The sequence below is a fragment of the Esox lucius genome, chromosome 25 (genome assembly GCF_011004845.1).
Source record: "Esox lucius isolate fEsoLuc1 chromosome 25, fEsoLuc1.pri, whole genome shotgun sequence".
Classification (NCBI taxonomy): Eukaryota; Metazoa; Chordata; class Actinopteri; order Esociformes; family Esocidae; genus Esox; species Esox lucius.
In genome coordinates, this window is record NC_047593.1 from 9,007,475 (window position 1) to 9,025,472 (window position 17,998).

General features: G+C 44.6%; 3 protein-coding genes across 7 annotated transcripts; all 3 read right to left on the minus strand.

Moving 5' to 3' along the window:
- Positions 1-148: 148 nt before the first annotated feature.
- Positions 149-8,735, minus strand: tcirg1a (T cell immune regulator 1, ATPase H+ transporting V0 subunit a3a). Of its 3 annotated transcripts, none has more exons than XM_010891641.5 (21): positions 8,451-8,732; positions 6,787-6,909; positions 6,545-6,623; positions 6,206-6,348; positions 5,962-6,057; positions 5,546-5,607; positions 5,304-5,430; positions 4,928-5,010; positions 4,710-4,803; positions 4,367-4,579; positions 4,065-4,218; positions 3,838-3,977; positions 3,410-3,567; positions 3,235-3,325; positions 2,691-2,809; positions 2,218-2,431; positions 2,001-2,114; positions 1,738-1,839; positions 1,232-1,352; positions 953-1,124; positions 149-656 (listed from the first exon to the last, which is right to left on the minus strand). In XM_010891641.5, exons 2-21 carry the CDS (start codon positions 6,901-6,903, stop codon positions 572-574), a joined length of 2,484 nt encoding a protein of 827 aa, XP_010889943.2. In that variant the 5' UTR covers positions 6,904-6,909; positions 8,451-8,732; the 3' UTR covers positions 149-571. The 3 variants fall into 3 exon arrangements, with proteins under 3 accessions (XP_010889943.2, XP_019899341.2, XP_019899342.1); XM_020043782.3 differs by lacking the exon at positions 8,451-8,732 and adding an exon at positions 7,123-7,401; XM_020043783.3 differs by lacking the exons at positions 149-656; positions 953-1,124; positions 1,232-1,352 and having other exon boundaries at positions 1,815-1,905; positions 8,451-8,735.
- Positions 8,736-8,891: 156 nt separating this feature from the next.
- Positions 8,892-16,220, minus strand: LOC105022889 (pre-mRNA-processing factor 19). Of its 2 annotated transcripts, none has more exons than XM_010891637.5 (16): positions 15,780-16,219; positions 15,307-15,456; positions 14,635-14,711; positions 14,376-14,517; positions 14,145-14,215; positions 13,787-13,855; positions 13,632-13,673; positions 13,397-13,471; positions 13,153-13,228; positions 12,669-12,778; positions 12,431-12,586; positions 12,130-12,199; positions 11,273-11,446; positions 11,058-11,140; positions 10,604-10,709; positions 8,892-10,391 (listed from the first exon to the last, which is right to left on the minus strand). In XM_010891637.5, exons 1-16 carry the CDS (start codon positions 15,796-15,798, stop codon positions 10,294-10,296), a joined length of 1,518 nt encoding a protein of 505 aa, XP_010889939.1. In that variant the 5' UTR covers positions 15,799-16,219; the 3' UTR covers positions 8,892-10,293. The 2 variants fall into 2 exon arrangements, with proteins under 2 accessions (XP_010889939.1, XP_010889940.1); XM_010891638.4 differs by having other exon boundaries at positions 10,294-10,391; positions 15,981-16,220.
- A 331-nt stretch (positions 16,221-16,551) lies between these two features.
- On the minus strand, positions 16,552-17,488 carry LOC117594121. 2 transcript variants are annotated; one of them, XM_034291102.1, is made up of 2 exons: positions 17,091-17,488; positions 16,552-16,914 (listed from the first exon to the last, which is right to left on the minus strand). In XM_034291102.1, the coding sequence occupies exons 1-2, from the start codon at positions 17,416-17,418 to the stop codon at positions 16,556-16,558; spliced, it is 687 nt and encodes a 228-aa protein (XP_034146993.1). In that variant the 5' UTR covers positions 17,419-17,488; the 3' UTR covers positions 16,552-16,555. The 2 variants fall into 2 exon arrangements, with proteins under 2 accessions (XP_034146993.1, XP_034146992.1); XM_034291101.1 differs by having other exon boundaries at positions 16,552-16,917.
- Positions 17,489-17,998: the final 510 nt, after the last annotated feature.

Below are 17,998 nucleotides of genomic sequence, written 5' to 3' on the forward strand. Positions count from 1 at the left end.
GTGGTTTTTACAAGAAAATAAAAAAAAGTCTAAAATGAGTGGGTGTGTCTTGATTAAAATACAGATTTAGGCTTAGTTTCCACAACCTATGATGTTTGTGGGGGTGCAGTGTATATACTTGGCATTGTAATCCGTTCACTCCATAAGCTTTTAGGAATTATAAAACAACTGTTTAATGGCATTCATTCATTAGTGGTTATAACATATAGCAGTGGTCCCTGGGAAATGTACTTTTCAGAAGTAGCCATCTCTGCTGTAGTGCTTATTAAAAGTCCAGCCCCCTCCCAAGCAAAACAACAACCAAAATGCGAACTCTACATTAGATCCCCCATTTCAAAAATTCAAGATAAAATTCAAGTAAAAAAGATTAAGTCTAAAACAACTTGCAAGCTGATATTAGCATTATGTCCCAAATGTCAACCCATTCCATGGTGCCTTGGAATAGGATGGCATTTCAGACACACCCTAATATGGTATTTCCCATGTAACAATGTCCAGGGTAGAAAACAAAAACTCAAGTAAAAAAAACTAGCTTGTAGAGGTCCAGGTTTGTCTGTGTTGAAACCCCAGTCTACTGTGGGTTCAGGATTGTGGAGAAGGAGAATGGGTGGAGCTTGTACCCTGCTCCACTGTAGAACTTATTCTGGAACTCCACCCTGGGAAGAAAGAAGATCATTAGAGACTGTGTGTGTGTGTGTGTGTGTGAGTGTGAGTGTGTGAGAGAGAGAGAGATCACCGAGTCAGAGAGACCGGTTTAGTGTCCCATCCAGAAGACACCAAATCTTAAGACCCAGAAAGAGGAGCACCTCCTACTGGCCCACCAACACCACTCCAAGCATCTGGTCTGTGAAGAGGTTGAGGCCACCTGGCTTTGTCGGTCTGTATTCCTGTACACTGTGTGGTCGGGAGAGATTCAAGTCATTGAGGGGGCACCGATTCGTGTACGACCTACCAGTGCAGTCTGAGCGCGTGCAGGAAGGCCGACAGCCCCTCCATGATGAGCAGGATGGAGACAGTGAGCGTGGCGAAGAAGGAGAAGACTACGACGAGAACTACGCTACCCACGTAGCCCTGCCACGACAGCGACACGCGCATCACCATCACCCACAGCACCTCGGACAACTCTGCAACACGCGCGCGCGCGCGCACACAAGGTCGGCACGACGACGGAGAACAGAGACGTGTATTCAGAAAATAAGACGGGTGACGTTTGTGTCTGTGCGTGACTCACGTGCGTGCGCGAGGCTGAGGGCCCACAGTCGTAGGTAGGAGGCCGTGTTGGAGATGCAGCCCAGGCAATATTCTATGGTGTGTATCGCCTGGTGCATGAACACATCCGCCGTATCGAAGTCCTGCAGGGAGAGTTGTTTATAGGGCGCCGTTATATTTCGGTTCAGTATACAACGTTCCCCGTCTGATCACAGACTATTTCAGTCCCCGGTCACCAGTGGGGGTGCAATTATGAGGTATAGCAGAGAACCACCAGTGTTCAGGATGTCTGGTTCAGGATTTTATGGCCCCACTCCTGAGGGAGGAATGTGCTAGTTTTGTCTTACTCTCACATCGTTTTGCATATCCCCCTTTTCACTAGACACATAAAATACAAGATGGGCCTAACACAACCAGTCTAATGTTTCCATGTGTATGTTAATGAACACCCTGTTTAATATCTTAAACCTCCCTGCCTTTCATCCACCTTTTCCACCACGACCCCCTTCCTCCTTTTTCTCCTCTCACCTCTGCCTCTACCGCTCCTCCTCCCTCAACGTCGCTTTGTAGTGTGTTGATGGAGCTGGTTTCTGACACCAGAGGGCGCTCCTCTCCCTGGCGAGCTTCTCCCTAGTCAAGACATGTGGCTTCCGTTACTTCCTGTCAGAGGGCTGAAGTCTAGAACCATTACCTCAGCTGGGAAAACAGTCATTGGACAGTAGCAGTTTGACTTGTTTACTTACAAGCAAGAACGTAGCTACACACTTCCAATACTCTTTCAGTCCACTCACCACTCTGATGCTAGCTCTTCTTCTGTGGTTGTAGTAGAGATAGAGTGGTTTCCCTAGTAACAGGACAGGCACTGAGGCAAGAGCTACAACCACCAGAACCTTCTGGACTATCATCTGGGGGCAGCAGAAGAGAAGACACGCATTACGACGACAACAAAAAAACGATGTTTGCTAAGTGTCTCGACTAGTTGTTTGTTAGTTTCTGTGCGTTCCATACCTGTCCATTGTAGAGAGGCGGGTTGTCCTTGTTCTCGGCGAAGAGGAACATGTCTATGAAGTGGATGAGGATGCTGGGAGCCCGGTCCGAGACCCGTGGGCCGAACACCAGCCACTTGTACACCACCATGAAGACCAGGTAGCCGAAGAGACACAGCAGGAACAGCAGCTCCGGGATTAGTACCAGAAACACACTGCTCAGCTGGTTGAAGTGACTGGAGACGGAGAGAATAACTTCAGGATCACACAAACTGATAAAAATACTTCAGAAAATGCATAAAGACCAAAGCTTATTTCTCACGAGAAATCCATAGATACGGATATTTATTTTAAATAGTTTCCTTTTATGAACTGACAGCCAAAAACTATAGATTTTGAAGCAGAAATACTTGGGGTCAAAAATGTATTTTCCACCGATATTCAAAGGTTGTCTTTTGAAAGAACTTGGCGGTCACAGCGGAAGCCGAAACTTACATGTAGTTGAAGAATGACAGGCAAACTCCGAAGGTCATGTGGATGACCCCAATGATGACGGACATCTTCATCTTGTAGGAGTTCAGGAACGTCAGATGGTTGTTGGCTAGCCGCCAGATCTAAAGGTCAAAGGTAAGACAAATCACAGCCATTTTGGAATGTGTTCAATTCAAGATTTCCTGTGGTCAAAAGGGGGAAAGACCATGGAGAATGGGGAAGAATAATTTTTTGTTGATTTTAGCATCCAAAGAATCGCAGTACAATAAAAGGGCATTGCTTCTGGACTGCTATTTAGCCTTTGGATGTGTTAGTAAAAGGTTGGACTTGACAATGCATCTACTTTTGCCTTGCTGACCAACCCAAAGCCCTGCTTCAAGGACAGAGGTCCAGTCCGGCATGGGAACAGGCCCAGAGTGAAGCCCGCACTCTGAGCAAGACCCAATCAGTCCAGCAAATCCCTCTGGATAAGACTGCCTGCTAAATCAGTGGTTTACCGCCAGGCCCCTATCACCTGTCTGAATGAAATGTTAAATGATGCTGTTACCGGGTCGATGCCAAACGGGTACGGTCCCAGGAACACTCCGGTCACGTTGGGATCCAGAGTTAGATACCGGTTCCCCTTTAGAGTCTCATCACTGACACACAATGGAGAGGAATATATTAGTGTGTGTGTGTGTGTGTGTGAGAGAGTGCGTACGTGCGTGCGTGCGTCCACCGACCTCCAGTTGTAATGCTGGAACATAGGTTGTATGTGCCAGCCCGAGGGGAAGGGGCTCAGGCCTTTACTGAAACACTCGTTATAGACTGCTCCCGTATAGACCGAGAACAGACCCATCAACAGGATCAGGTACCGACCGCCGAACATCATCTGAAAGATCTGAGACAGACGCACAGGGACGGAGGGAATGACTGGGGCGGTTGAAGTAACTTTCAGCAGTAATTCAGGATTATTTCTATTTTTAGTTCATTTAGCAGACGCTTTTATCTAGAGCTGTACTGGAAACTTGAGGTCAGAGGGGGCTGACGGAGCGGTTAGCGTCTCTAGGGTGTAGCGAAAAACTGAGATGGTTGTATGGGATTGTTTTGATACGAGTCTTGACATTAGAAGGCTGTTCTCCTGTATGTGTGTGTGTGTGTGTGTACGTACCTCGTTATCGCTGGCCCGTAGCTTGGGGTCACGTTCCTGCAGTACCATCCACAGGGCGGCCGTTGTCATGAGGAGGCCATGACCCACGTCCCCGAACATCACGGCAAACAGGAAAGGGAAGGTGATGATGGTGTACAGCGCTGCGGGTGGAGACACGGGACGGCTCAGAACACAGAGAGGAGCTGGTGTGTGTGTGTGTGTGTGCGCGTGTGCGTGCGCGTGCGTACCTGGGTTGACCTCTCTGTAGCTGGCCACCCCGTATGCGTCTACGATGCTCTGGAAGCCGGATGTGAAGGAGTTGGTGTGGAAGAGGGTGGGCGGTGGAGCGCTGGTGTCCGGGAGGCGGTTATAGAATGAGTCCAGGCCGCTACCATTCTTCCTCTGAGAAAGAGAAAATGAGAGAGAGAGAGATTCTCGTAATTACCTAGAAAATAAAATAATTGTAACTGTAACCTATATATCCGCAGTCTAATGATGTATCCCCCTAACCCAAATCCTGTATTCTCCCCTGACCTCCCCCTTATCTTACCGATCCCTCTATCAGAGCGCTCTGCAGGAGCAGTAGCTTCCGGACGGGACACCAGGCCTCGGCGATCAGACACTTGTCGGTGACGGACGGGCTGCATTGGTTGAGCACGGCCTGGACGGCCTTGCACTTCTGGACGCTGACCTTCCACTGTGGGAGGGCTGCCACTGAGCGATACACCAGCTGCTGGAGATAGTCCTCCGTCTGGGAGAGGACCTGAAGGAGACCACGGGAGGGGTTAGGAGCGTGTCTGCAGAATATTGCTGCTCCAAAATGAGCCCGGGGGGGAAATCAGGAGGGAGGAGTGGTGTCCCAGGGGATTCCTGTTTGAATCTGTCCCACTCACTGTTTTGAGTTCCAGTATTCTTCCCTGCAGCCGGTCCAGAATGTCTTCTCTCTCCATCGCTCCTTCTGGGTAAACAAAGGTGCGGGTGTGAAAGCTGAGTGGAGGAGAGGTGGAGAGAGAGAAAGGGAGGGAGGAGAAAAGAAGGCCAAGAATAATGACATCAGATAAGGAATTCAAAATTCCAAGTAATAATGATGATTGGATCTGTTCCCGCTAACCAATCACAGATCTTCTTGACTTTCTGTCCAATCTGCTCGCCCCAGTAAGAGATGAGGAAGACTGTCCACTGTATCACCTCGCCCTGAGATTGGTCAAAAGGGAGGAAGTAGGAATTAGAAACAAATTCAAAAATCTACATTTTTGGCATAGAACTGGCAAGAGGTTTTGGAAAAAAATCCATGTTTAAAATACTTTGAAATTAAAAGAATATTTTGAGCTACAATATTGTACCCCTTTAACAATGTAGGAAATTATATTCTTCATAATCGAATCCCGTAGCATTCTTCTTTTTTTCCTTTCATTGGTCTTCTCTACTTTCCATCCCTCCCTCGTAGTCATCCTGCCATGTTCATCGTAATTTTTTCCATGTCTTACCGTATCAGGTAGCTCCAGTCTCTCCTCCATCTCCCGGAAGTCGACGATGATGTAACCGCGGCACGCTCGCCATAGCAACCGCTCAAACGACGGAACCTTCCACGGGTGGACTACGCCTGCCACAAAACTGGGGAAACCGGTGAAGAAGAGCGGCCCTGAGTGCTTCCCGAAGGACAGCCTATTCCCTACATACGGCACTTCATTTGCAACTAGTACATTCTGGATATTTGGACATCTCTCACCTCAACCTGATGTCTTGTCGGCTGTCCAGCAAGGCTACAGTCTCCAGAGAGGACCGGGGAACCTGAGAAGGACAGGGGAACGACGGATATCAACACTGCTTCATACATACACACACAGTACATAGATACTTACATACTTTCAAGCAGCAGTCTTTATGTATGTTGTACCCCTTGTGCGATTCTAGATTTACTTGGTGTTCACCTGGAAATCTTAATCAGAACCAACCTTATCTGACAGAACAGGTTTATAGTTACCAATTCAAATGTTGGTTTAGAGACATGTGTTTAGTAGATAAACAGCGAGAGCATGCTGGAATATGTAGTTCTTACCTATGATATAGTAAGAGAGTAGGCTTAAAGCTTTAGGTCCTATCTATGATAGGTTGAAGGAGCATGCAGGGAGCTGTAGTTCCTACCTGTGAGACAGTGAGGGGGTGTGTCTGGATCAGAACCCCTCTGTATTGACTGAGCTGGGTCAGCTGATTCCTTAAGTTGTCTCTGTTCCTGGACACCTGGACCAGTCAGAGAGCAGCAGATTCAAAACACAGTGGAAATACCCAGCCACGCACTAGTATTGAGTCCCACAGCTGTTTGTGCATTTCACTTCTGTCGTAACCCCTCTCTCCTATTATCCCCTCCTCCCTTTCCCCTCTGCCTCACCTCTCGTAGGTCCCTGGCCAACCTCTCGCTCTCCTCCTCGATGGCCATGAGTTCTCGTGGCTGGGGGGCATATGGTACAGGGCTGGGCAGCGGACCGGTCAGGGGCGGGGACAGGGAACGGGCTATCTCCATCTCCAGGTAGGCTGAGGGCGAGCGAGCAGGGAATTGGAAGAAAGGATTTAAAGGAGAAGAGGAAGGAAGGGAAGGAGAAGAGGAGAGATGGACAGAAGGATGGTCGGGAGAGGAAGACAACGGCGCGAAGAGGAGGCCTGATGTAAGCCAATGTTGCATATGCAAACATGGTCTGACATTAACGGGGCCACGGTCAGAGGAACTTACTGAAGGTCTTCTCCATCTCCTCACATCGCCGCACCTCATTCACAAACTTCCTCTGGAACGAGTTGACATTGGGGTTCAACTAGAGAAGACAGAGAATAAGGAAAAATCAGAGAGAGATGATATATGGTAAGAATCAACATTGATTACACATTCATAAGCAACATAGAAAATAAAGCTTATCGTCTTTTATTTTTACTGAAAAGGCTTCTCAGCACTTTTACAACTTTATTATTAAGACTCACGTCTCGGAATTCGACCAGTCCCAACTCTCCGAGCTCACTGACGCAGTTGTAGGCAGAGCCCGACTGGAGGAACAGCTGAACGAGACAAACCTCCTCGCTCCGAAAGAACGCGCCCATGGTGACCTGCGGAAACGAGTGGCGAATTAAGCAATGAGTTTGAAAAGATATTGTAGACTACTGGTTAAAAACGACAGATATGTAACATTTGTTTAAAAGGAGAATAGCTTGAGTGTCAATTTGTTCGTGCTATCATACAAACTTCCAGTCACTGCACTGTGAGAGTGACAATGAGCTGGGTCCAGGCTAAAAAGCAAATGTAGTAGTTTTGAATATTACCAAGCGGCTGATTAAATCTCAAACTAAGAAGCTAATAAACTAGAGCTAATAATAAGTTGTAGGCATCCAGGGGAAGATGATGGGTACGGAATTCTACAACCAGTCAGAAGCAGTGTGGCTACCAACTGAATAGATACAAGCTAATTTCTCATATGACACAGATGGCGGGACAGTAATTGAGTTTAGGATAAGGGGAAGAGAACAGCACACTATCACATGTGATGGCAACTAGAGAGACAGGAAAGGGGACATAAACGGATGGAGAGATAAAGAGGGTGTTTGAGAGAAGTAGAGAACACATTCACTCAATCCTAAATCAAAGTCAGCTGATGCCTGGATGGGGTCAACTTTAAAGTATTGAACTGCATGGTGTGTAAATAGTTGTACAAATAGATAGTTGTAACATCACAAACAGTGATTTGTTTACGAAATCCTGGGGGCAGTGATTAGCTGGGTAACTTCAGACGCAAAATAGTTTTTACTTCCGATATTCGTAACAAAAACTGTCAACGAGTGACATATCTAGCTAGAAAGATAGAGGAAAAGTCGTTTTTCGTTCCATTTTCAAAAAGTGACTATGTTCATTTCAAGTAATTAGATATGCACTCACAGCCGTGAGACCATCTTAAAGATCCATTAAGCAGGACTTATTTACAGAAAAAATACATCGTTTTTTACACATATTTACGCACTTCTAAGACGGTCCCTAACCCAACCGCTGCGCTAGAAAGCAGCAAAGCCTCATTAGTCAAACCCTCCCTTAGTACCAGCTAATATAAACAAACTATCCACACAAAAACACGTGTACCTTGTTCTCTACCTCATGTTAAGCTTGATATATAATGCTTAAAATCTTAAGATGAGAACTATTGACAAGCCAAGATCGAATATCGAAAATGAAACCATATTTACCGCGGTGTTGGCTAGCTTTAGCAAAATTAGATGCAGCCCAGATAGGGGAGAAATAATATTACAGTACAGTAACTAACTAGGATACGATTAGACACATCACACGAATATCTAACTAACGTACTGTTACTCATGAGTCACTGCTTTACATGTATGTTCCAAAACGTCCAGTAACGTAAGCTACTTGCTAGCTAACGTAGATGTCAGAGATATTAGTGTACTTCTTTCTGGCTGTCATCAGCTAGCTAACGTAACGTTGTCTTTAGCTAGCAACTAAGTTTAAATGCTAACATTAGACAGCAAGCATACATGTCTGTACTCATGCCGGGTACATCAACAATTCTGAACTCTCATCAAACAAATGTCTTCGTGAGGTACTAGATGGCTTCACTGGCAATAATATGAACGGTGAAACTTACTGTTATAGAGCTAACGATCAACTACTAGTGTAGTAGCTAGCTCGCAGCATAGATATCCGTTGTTTTTGCTGCTATCCCAGCATTTTTTTCCTCCTCGCTTCAGGTTTGTGCACTCAGTACCACTGCACTAGCAGAGATGTAAACAAAGGGAGTCGGCGGTACACGCGAAGGTTAAATTTGGTAGATAACGAGTTTAGACTTGAAAACAGTTTTTCCTTGTGTTTCGTTTTCTACGTTGACTGTTCCAATCTCAAACTAACGTGGCGTCTCCAAGATATTTTATATTCCGTCACTGTCGGATTAAAGATTTTGCTGAAATGTAATTAAAATAAGGCAGGAGATATTTCTAAGTACACGCACTGGGATTTGACAGTTTTGTAGTTTTATTATCCAAAACCAGTCTTCACTTGAATTACTAATAAGGTAAATGAAAAACATGCATAAAACAAGCATTTTATTAAGAGGGAGAAAGGGACAATTAGCATGTTTTGTTTTTCAACAGTAAATCATCTTTGAAAATGAAAACAATGCTCTTATAAAATCATTCACATTTTACCAAAACGGTGGGAAAAATTAAAAAGGTATATCAGTAAATGGATGGAGACAATGTAATGCATGAAATCACAAACGGTAAAATGAGGACCACATTGCGACTACAAATCAACAAAATGAGTCACTAAGCGTTAAATCATTGTTGATCTCCATCCTACATTGTTGGCGCAGTGATTTTGCTGCTCCCTCTCTGTGTGTTACACAAGGTTCTACTCATATTTTGATTAAAAACCTATCTACAATATGATCTGTGTTAGCTGTCCATAGCTGTTTAGGTCCAAATTGCACACATTTCCCTACACATTGCACTACTTTACTTTAGACAATAGTATGCACTATGGACAATATCCCATGACTGGTAATAATATGAAAATGTATGCACTTAAACACTGTATGTCTCTGTAGATACGAGCATATGCTTAATTACTTAAATGTATGGGTGAACGACTCCAGGATTCTTCTAAGACCCAACATGTACATTCCAAGTAGCCTGAAATCTAAACTGATCTGACCTGTTTGAACTATTGTCAGCAGAGCATATCAATTACGACTCTAGGCTAGAGCTGCCCAACCCTTTTCCTGTAACTCTACTGTCCTGTAGGTTTTTTTCTTCAACCCTATTTGTGACTAACATGACTTAAGCTTTTCATTCAGCTAATAATAAGAATCAGGTGTGCTAAATCAGTTGGAGAGCAAACCTACAGGAGAGTAAGTCTCCAGGAACAGGGATGGGCAGCCCTGGTCTTGGCTTACATTTTAGCCTGAGATAATTATCCAATCAGACTGTTACCCTTTGGATTGACTACTTGTGTGTCCCAAATGGCACCATATTCCCTATTTAGATCATTACTTGTGTACAGGGCACTATATTTGCCAGACATACTGAATTCCTATGCTGCTCCATTGCTCCATACATAATTCAGTCTTCGAGTGACACTGTTAAAGTATTTTGTGGTGATAAGGGAAAAGGGTAGCGGCAATCAAAACCCTATTTGCATGTGGGTGTTCTTGCACTGGCCCATCAAATCAGGTTCTAGGACCAGTTAGAACTTGTCTGCTTCCTAAACCACTGGAAGGTGGTAATTCAGACTCACAGTGGAGTGGAAATCCCCTTCATGGGCTTGGCGCTTGGCTGGGGCAAGGATACTGGGTAGCCAGACAAGCATTATATAGACAATGAGGTGCCATTTACACATGCCCGTGGTGTTTTCCCCTGCCGTCTTTGCCACTGTGACCTGGCTGAGGTCGGCCTATCTCAGCCCCCTGGTATGTCCTTTGAATCCAGTTGCTGTTACAGGCTGTAGAACTTCAGGCTCCTGTCCATTCCGGTGGAGGTGAGGAACTGGGCGTGCTCCCCGAACGCCACACCAGTCACCACCCCGGTGTGTTCTGGGTAAAATTGAAAAACCAGAGAAAATTATGATTGTTTATATGTGGTATTAACTAGCTGTTATCATCTAGTAGGTGTTAAATGCCTTGCTCATAGGCAATCACAGTTTGTCACCTTAGGGATTTAAACCAGCAACCTTTGGGTTCCTCACCACGACAGCTCCAAAATGCTAGGCTACTGACTATTCACAGGAGTTAACAGTTTTTCTTACCTGTAAAGTTGAGCACCTCGGACCACTGCTTGCAGATGTAGACCCTAATGTCAGTGCCACCGACAGCCAGGTACGTGCCACTCTGGTCGAACACCAGAGACTTCACCTGATGGACAGGAGAGGTCCGCATATTATTTAAAAAAACCTGGTAAATCAAACCCTGAATGCTGATAAGCCTTCGTATATACCATGACTTAGTGCTGTGTCCAGGCACTCTGCAGTGTCGTACATATTAACAGTTTTACAATATGTGTACGACACGTATGCAATTACTGCACTTTTTAAAAAACAATTTCTGATGGATCTGTAAGGCCAGTTACAGAAATGGAGCATTTGGCAAGAGCACAAGGACATGTTCAGGAGCCAGGCAAGATGGTTAGCAGGCTACATGGTACACATTTTATTCATTTCCTACACAGTGCAATACTGTGGAAATAACTCATTGTCTTCTCACTTCATAGTTGTTGTCCAGGGTGATGGTCTTGAAGTTCTTCAGTTTCCTCAAATCCCACAGCTTCACTGAGCTGTCCTGGGCTCCTGGAGGGATGACAGGACAGGAGGACGTGTCAGGTGGAACAATGTGACGCACACGCTGGGCGTCCTTGTAAGGGCGTCCCCCTGATTGTTAGGTGGTTGTGTTGTGGTTCGTAGGACATCTAGTGGCCTCACCTGTGGCCAGGTAGTATCCGTTCTCAGAGAAGGCGATGGAGGTGACGGGCCCGGTGTGGCCAGGGAAATTGGCCACGTTGGTGCGTTCCTTCAGGTCCCAGATCTTGATCTGAGAGTCAGCCGTGCCCGTCCCGAAGATCAGACCGTCCGGGTGGAACTGGGCACAGGTCAGAGCTGGACGGGGGCACAGTGAAGCAGAGGGAAACAAGGTGAATATGCCCTTACATTGTTAACGGTGGGCTCTTCAGTGAATTCAGCGGGTAGGGTGGTTAAGAATGTGGTGTTGTATTTATTTCGGAAACTCTGGTTGGGGTTCCGAAATGAATGCACAAAGCCTCTTAGAATAGGATTGCTGTTCTAAGATCAGTTTAGTCTTTTACATCATAACGAACAACATCATTTGGACTGATGCTAGTCTGAGAGGCTTCGTGGTAAACAGAGCCAGGTTAGAATAGATCAGGGTTGGTTAAATATTGACAGTGTTAATTTATCTATTTAGATAGGACAGATAACCTAGCATGTTAGGGGTCTATTATATGGGAAATAATTGGCGGGCTTCACAAAGGTCTTTGGCTCTGCTCCATTTAGGAAGCCCTACTTTCTAAAAGACAATAAAAGGAAGCATTTCTATTGCAACATGTTGTGAATGAAAATGGAAAGAAAAGTGACTAAAGACATCCTGAGTTGGCTAGACTTGATAATCCACAGCACATGCACACCAGATTGACATGGCTGCACATCCTGCCTATCCGGAGTGGTTGCACATCAAGCCTCCTCATACTACTGAAACCGCGCCGCTATGGAGTCCACTCAGGTTCTCAATATAAACAACAACCACAAAAAAGAGAACCACTGACCACATCCCGCTGCCTCGTCGGTGACCTTGGTGAGGACACGACCCGTCTGGATGTCAGAGAAGGCCCAGTACTGAGAGAGAGCAAACAGAGCTATTTAAAATAATAACAACAAATTGTGATGTAACAGTCTTAATTAGGGAAGCACTAGTTTCTTTGTGTGTTAAACCTGTGCCAGGCGGCCAAAACACCACTAAAATATTCACGCTTCTTCTATTCCTGCACTTTTGAAGACACTGTTTTACTGTAACCAGCGAGCTGTGTCCAAATGCAGTATAGTGACCAACACTGGTTTGTGTGTTACCTGGTCCTCGGAGGAACTGAGCAGGTAGTCTCCGGTAGCGTGGAGCGAGAGCCCGGTAACGCCGGCCTCGTGAGCCCGTATCACCTGGACACAGTTGCCCCCCGTAACTGACCACACGCGGATGGTGCTGTCCGGAGAGGCCGAGAACACGACCGACTGGGGAGAGAGAATCACAGTGTGTCATGCCAATGCAAGACACTTGCTGACTATTTAATAGGGGGGTGGGGGTGTGTGTTACCTGAGAGGGGTGAAAGATGACTGAGGTAACCTTTTTGGTGTGTCCCTTCAGGGTGGCAACAATCTGCTCCTCCTTCTTATCAAACACCACCACATTCTTATCAGCCCCACCTGTAGAGGGAGACGGATCGACGAAGAAAGACTGAGAGGGTCCCTAATTCCATCCCACCACAGATAAACATTTCCATGAGCAAATCATCTGGTGGGACAATTTTGTTCTAAATACTTCGACAAGAATCCTAAACAGACTAATATAGACAAAAGACTTCACAGTTGACAGATTACCATTTCGAAACTTGATTACATTGGGCTACAATCAGAACTATTTATGCGTGGAATTATTTTCTAAAATAAATGGGGAAAATAAATCTGATTTTTTTTATTTTTTTTATTTGATTTATAGTCAGGGAATTTGGCTGACTATTGGGGAACCCAGGGTGTGTAGAATGAGAAACGATTGTACAGGGAAAAACAGTCCCTCTCACCAGTGAGCACTTTGTTGGTGTCGGCTGGACAAAGATCTAGAGACAGGATCCCTGGAACACTGGCACTGTGGAGACCCTGATAGAGAAACCGAAACCGAGTGAGACAGGGAGAAAAATGTAGACGGAGAGAGGGCTTGAAACACGCTACGGGAGAAAATGTACCAGAATGATGGCAAAAAACCAAAAATAATACATTGTTCCATAGCACTTGAATATGAACTGCATTACGGAACAGGCAACTCACAGCATGGGTAGCCACTTGTCTGTACTTCCCGAGGTCCTCCGATCGGACAAGCTCTTCCGGAACGGTCTTTCCTCTCTGTGGGTGAGAGGTGGGGGAGGGAAACAAAAACATTGAGGAAAAACATTTCTGACCGCATGGCTCGATCGCAAATATGTACGCTTTAGCGTTATACTCAGCAAAGACCGAAACCAACACATTATGACTGAACATGCTAAACAGAACCGCTATAGGTTACCTTCTTCCTCTCCGTGGTCAGGACGGTGGCCTTGTCTTGGAGCTGTGGAGAGGAGTGGACACCAAGACGTTAGCAACTCTGTGTCGCACCGTGTGACCCAACGACAGCGTGACCGATTGGCCGGTAGGCTATTGATGTACGGGTGTATCTTTTACCTTCTGGATGATGTCCATCGTCATTCCCACCTGCTCGCTGACTTCCATGGCGTCTGCAGCTCCTCCCGCCTGTATGGAGAAAAGAACATGCGTGCTGATTATGAATTAGGAACACATTACTATGTAATTAGATGAACCAACAAATAACAATACTGAATTCTTCACACAGAAACATTTACTGTAGCCATTTAGGGGTCATTAGCTAGTCCATTACTGAAGATTAATTAGAAACTGTTCAGTATAAATTAGAAAAAAACATTTAAACACAAAATAAACATGAGCTGATGGGTTTACACAATCAAACCAGTGATTAACCGTCAAACAAAGCGATTGAGTAGCCTTCGAGCCAATCACTGACCGTGACGGAAGGCTGAGCACTGATTGCCTGGGCCACCACCAGACCCGCCTGTGGCTTCAAAGTGGCCAGAGCTACGGGCAGAGAGAAGGGTCAAACGCAGACAATAAATAACAACTGAGGCCACAATATTCACAAAGAACTTGGGTGTGCCTGTAAAATGTCCCTTATAACTGTATTACGTGTGCATAATGGGTGTACAAAAGTGTGCGCGCCCATGTGTCCTTCTCTCACCCTCCCTGGCAGCAGTGACCTCCTTGGTGAGACGGGCGATGACTCTGCAGGCGGCGTCGTGCTGGTAGAGGGCGTGGCTTAGCTCCTGGCGCGTGGTCTGCAGTTGCTGTCTCAGGGTGAAACTGTGGAGCATCACAGCATCCTGGGAGAGAGCAGAGAACGGGGGAAGGATCCCATTGGATGAGAAAGGGGGGTCTGAGAATGAGGTGAGGAGGGAAGTCACGGGAAGCGCTCAAACGGGAACATCCCGCGGACTCACCCACTCGTCCTGCAGAGACTTGAGGATGGCTGGGATACTGGTGGCCGAGGGAGCCTTGGGTCTGATGGGGTGAGAGACTGAAACGGAGGGAGAGGAGTTGATTGTTGGGTGACATCATTTAACCAGCGGCTACTGGGTGTCCTTGTTGCTGAAGTGTCAGAATGCCCTCTAGCCTAGATCTGACTGGGTATCATGTGTTACTGGTGTGAAATGGCTAGAACATTGGTATTCAAGCTTGTTTAGAGGGGATACATTTTTTTTCTGACAGTCTCGAGAGGCCATTCTCTGGCGACCCCTGATGCGATTAACACAATCTTATTGATTTGAATATATTGATTTTACATTGCCAAATAACCTTAGTGATTATATTTAGAATATTGTCAAGGGCTGCAAATTGCTTTACAAGGGCTGCAGATTCTCTGGAGGTGATGGTAACAATGCTTTCTGGGTGACAGTTGTTGATGTCCTCAAGATTCCCTGGTGCTTACAGGGGCAAGGACAGGGCCAGAAGCAATATTTATGCACATGGGGGAAGAGTTGGGTGTGAAATTATATTGTTAAGCCTAATGTCATGTAGTCATAAAAAATCACAAATCCTGTTTTTTGACGAGACTAGGATTACCTGTGTAGTGCTGCTACGCGTCTGAACACTCAACGTCACGTCTCTCTCACCTTTAATGTCTATTAGTTGTTCCTCAGACAGAGGCTGTCCATTCATAGGGTCTGTTCCATTCTCCACGATGTACTTCTCGATCAGACGCCGCTCGAACACCTGGTTTGATACCGGTGACACGCACGGATGCTCCGGGACCTCATTGGAGACTGAGTACATAGATTAAGAGATGCACATTCAAATAGAAAAGTCCCCAAATGATTTAAATGAAGGGAATATTGCATAGGTTTTCTATGTAGTTACAGTAGCTATCTATATAAACTGATATCACAACAAGTTAGGAAACTACAGTAGCTGCTTGGCTGCCATGTTTCCGTTATCGTTCCAGCGAGCTAGCCTTTCAATTCACGCGCTAGGATGCTCTTCCTGGCTAGCAATTTACGACACTGATCCTCAATGTGAAAAAGGGATAGTGATATCTAGCTATAAGCAAGGTACTGTACTGTATAGAAGTCAACTCATGTTAACTTACTTGCACAAAACAGTGACATTTTCAGTAGCTAGCTTAACCCTCGTTCGTTTGTTCCAGCCAATATCACCGTATTAGTATGAAACAAAATATGTTATTCGAAGCTCTGCTCTATCAAAATATGCGTTTTTATTGTGTTTATAGAGCGATTGTAACGAAATAAAATGTACACGCAACAAAACAAAAAAAGCTGTATTCACGCACGTTACTCCGCTGCGGCGTGCCTACCACTTGCATGACGGGATACAACCCCGCCCCCTGTTCTGTAATCCATTCCGTTTCGGTTCCTTTTGATATTGATTGAGAAAACAAATTATGGATAGGAGTTGGCCTACTATGATAATACCAGAGGTGGAAAGAGTAACAAAATGTTATACTCAAGTAAAAGTACTGTTACTTAAGTGAAATTTTACTGAAGTACAAGTAAAGTTACCAGTCTAAATCTCAATCTAGTTGTTTTTAAATGAAGGAAGACCTTTACAAATTAGTGTAATAGCAAAAATAATAAAATTAAAATAAAACAGAGATGATTTTAGTAAAGATCATCCAATAAAACATTTTAAACATTACTAAAACCACTAAATATGGCATGAACTGTGGATTCAGTAGAGCATCCTTTTCTTAAACAGAAAAGACAGACTTACTACAAAACATTACATCTAAATTGGGTCAGGGACCTTCATGTATTTAAAGACCCAACTGTGCCATTGTCAGATAACAGACCTGTCGAATAACAAAACATCAAATGAACAACGTGGTCTATTCTTTTCTGTATATCTTTACACTATGAACTTTTTGTTAAGTTTGAGTAGCAGTTGGTTTTCAAAGTTAGTAGATTTCATCCTTGCCCGCTTTGCAGTGAATAACAGTCCAGCACTGCTGAATAGACGCTCACAGGCAGCCGAGGCAGGAAGACCAGTGTTGAGTTTGAGAGAGAGGTTTTTGATGTGTGGAAATGAGTTCAACAGATCCATTTTGTTTGAGATACAAGCAAGGTACCCATCTAGCTCCCCTGTACCTTGTGACCTTCTGGACTTCATTGAGGAGAAGAAATCTTCTTCATCTGATGAATGTTGCCCGACTTGCTCCACTTCTGCCTCTGCCATCTGGTCAATGTGTTGTCTCACATAGACCAGACCTGCTGAACGACAACACAACAATGCATATTTAATATTTCTGTCAATGCAGAAACTGCAAAGATTCATTTGACTGTACTTACACAACACTGGATTATTGAGTAGTAACAAAATAGACAAAACTGGGATAGATAATTAGCAACTGATTACACTATGATATAAAACAATGAAATCATACCTGTTTCTATGATTTCAGTCCTCTCAGTCCAGGTGTTCTTGAACTTTGGCAGAAGGATTGCTGCAGCAATCAGTTCAGGATCTTGCATCATCCCACCAAAAGACTTTTGGACACCATCCTGAACTGCTCTGATAAGGGGCAGACACATTTTGGAGGATGTCTCCAATCTGCTGAGTTTTGCTTGTAACTGGAAGATCACCGGCAGGAGCCACCCCATGTGTGTGTTGGTCTCAGACTGAAGAATGTTCAATGCCTTCACAACAGGTTTCATAACAGTGCAATACTCAGTCAGGAAAACAATTTCAGCTGGACTCAGCCTGTAGGACATACAACAAATGCAAATGTTTAGACATTTCTTGCAGGAATAGGTGTGGATGAAATATAAACAAAATATAAGAAGGGGAACTTTGGGAAATTATTTTAATTTGTTATTTTATACTTATTTGATTATATTGATTAAATTATATTTTAAAAAAACTCACATTTTCACTTTGAATTCTTCACAGACATTTCTGATAGCGTCTTCGCCTTTGTCTTGTATGATCCTTAAGATTCTCTCCACAGCCATGTATGTAGAGTTCCACCTAGTCTGATTTGGGCGGATGAGCTGGAGCTTGCATTTATCTTCAACAGTTTCTGCTGGCAAAATAGTTTATAAAGTAGAAGTACACAAAAAAACGACTCAATTACAGTAACGCGAGTAAATGTAATTTGTTACTTTCCACCTCTAGATAATACAAATCGATCACAGGAAGCACCAACATTTTTGTGAATCTACTTTGATCATTTATGGCAACCTAGAGAAAATAGCCTGGAGAAGAGGACCAGATCCAAAACTGACTTTACATTTAGAGTATTTCTATGGATTTATAAAAATGTCCTTCTAATTAGGTTAGATTCAATTCTGT

Bases quoted from the DNA above. Each gene is read 5' to 3' on its own strand.
- tcirg1a (XM_010891641.5), bottom strand. From the start codon at position 6,903: ATGGGCGCGTTCTTTCGGAGCGAGGAGGTTTGTCTCGTTCAGCTGTTC. The intron at 6,349-6,544 runs GTAAGTTCCTCT...GCTCGCCCTCAG, and splicing joins GGAGATGGAGAAGACCTTCA to CCTACCTGGAGATGGAGATA. The intron at 2,115-2,217 runs GTATGGAACGCA...TGCTGCCCCCAG, and splicing joins CGCCTCTCTACAATGGACAG to ATGATAGTCCAGAAGGTTCT.
- LOC105022889 (XM_010891637.5), bottom strand. The intron at 14,712-15,306 runs GTGAGAGAGACG...CCTCCGTTTCAG, and splicing joins ACAACTAATAGACATTAAAG to TCTCTCACCCCATCAGACCC. The intron at 10,392-10,603 runs GTAAGAAAAACT...AATTTTACCCAG, and splicing joins CGAGGTGCTCAACTTTACAG to AACACACCGGGGTGGTGACT.
- LOC117594121 (XM_034291101.1), bottom strand. From the start codon at position 17,418: ATGTCCTACAGGCTGAGTCCAGCTGAAATTGTTTTCCTGACTGAGTAT. The intron at 16,918-17,090 runs GTATGATTTCAT...GTTGTCGTTCAG, and splicing joins GACTGAAATCATAGAAACAG to CAGGTCTGGTCTATGTGAGA.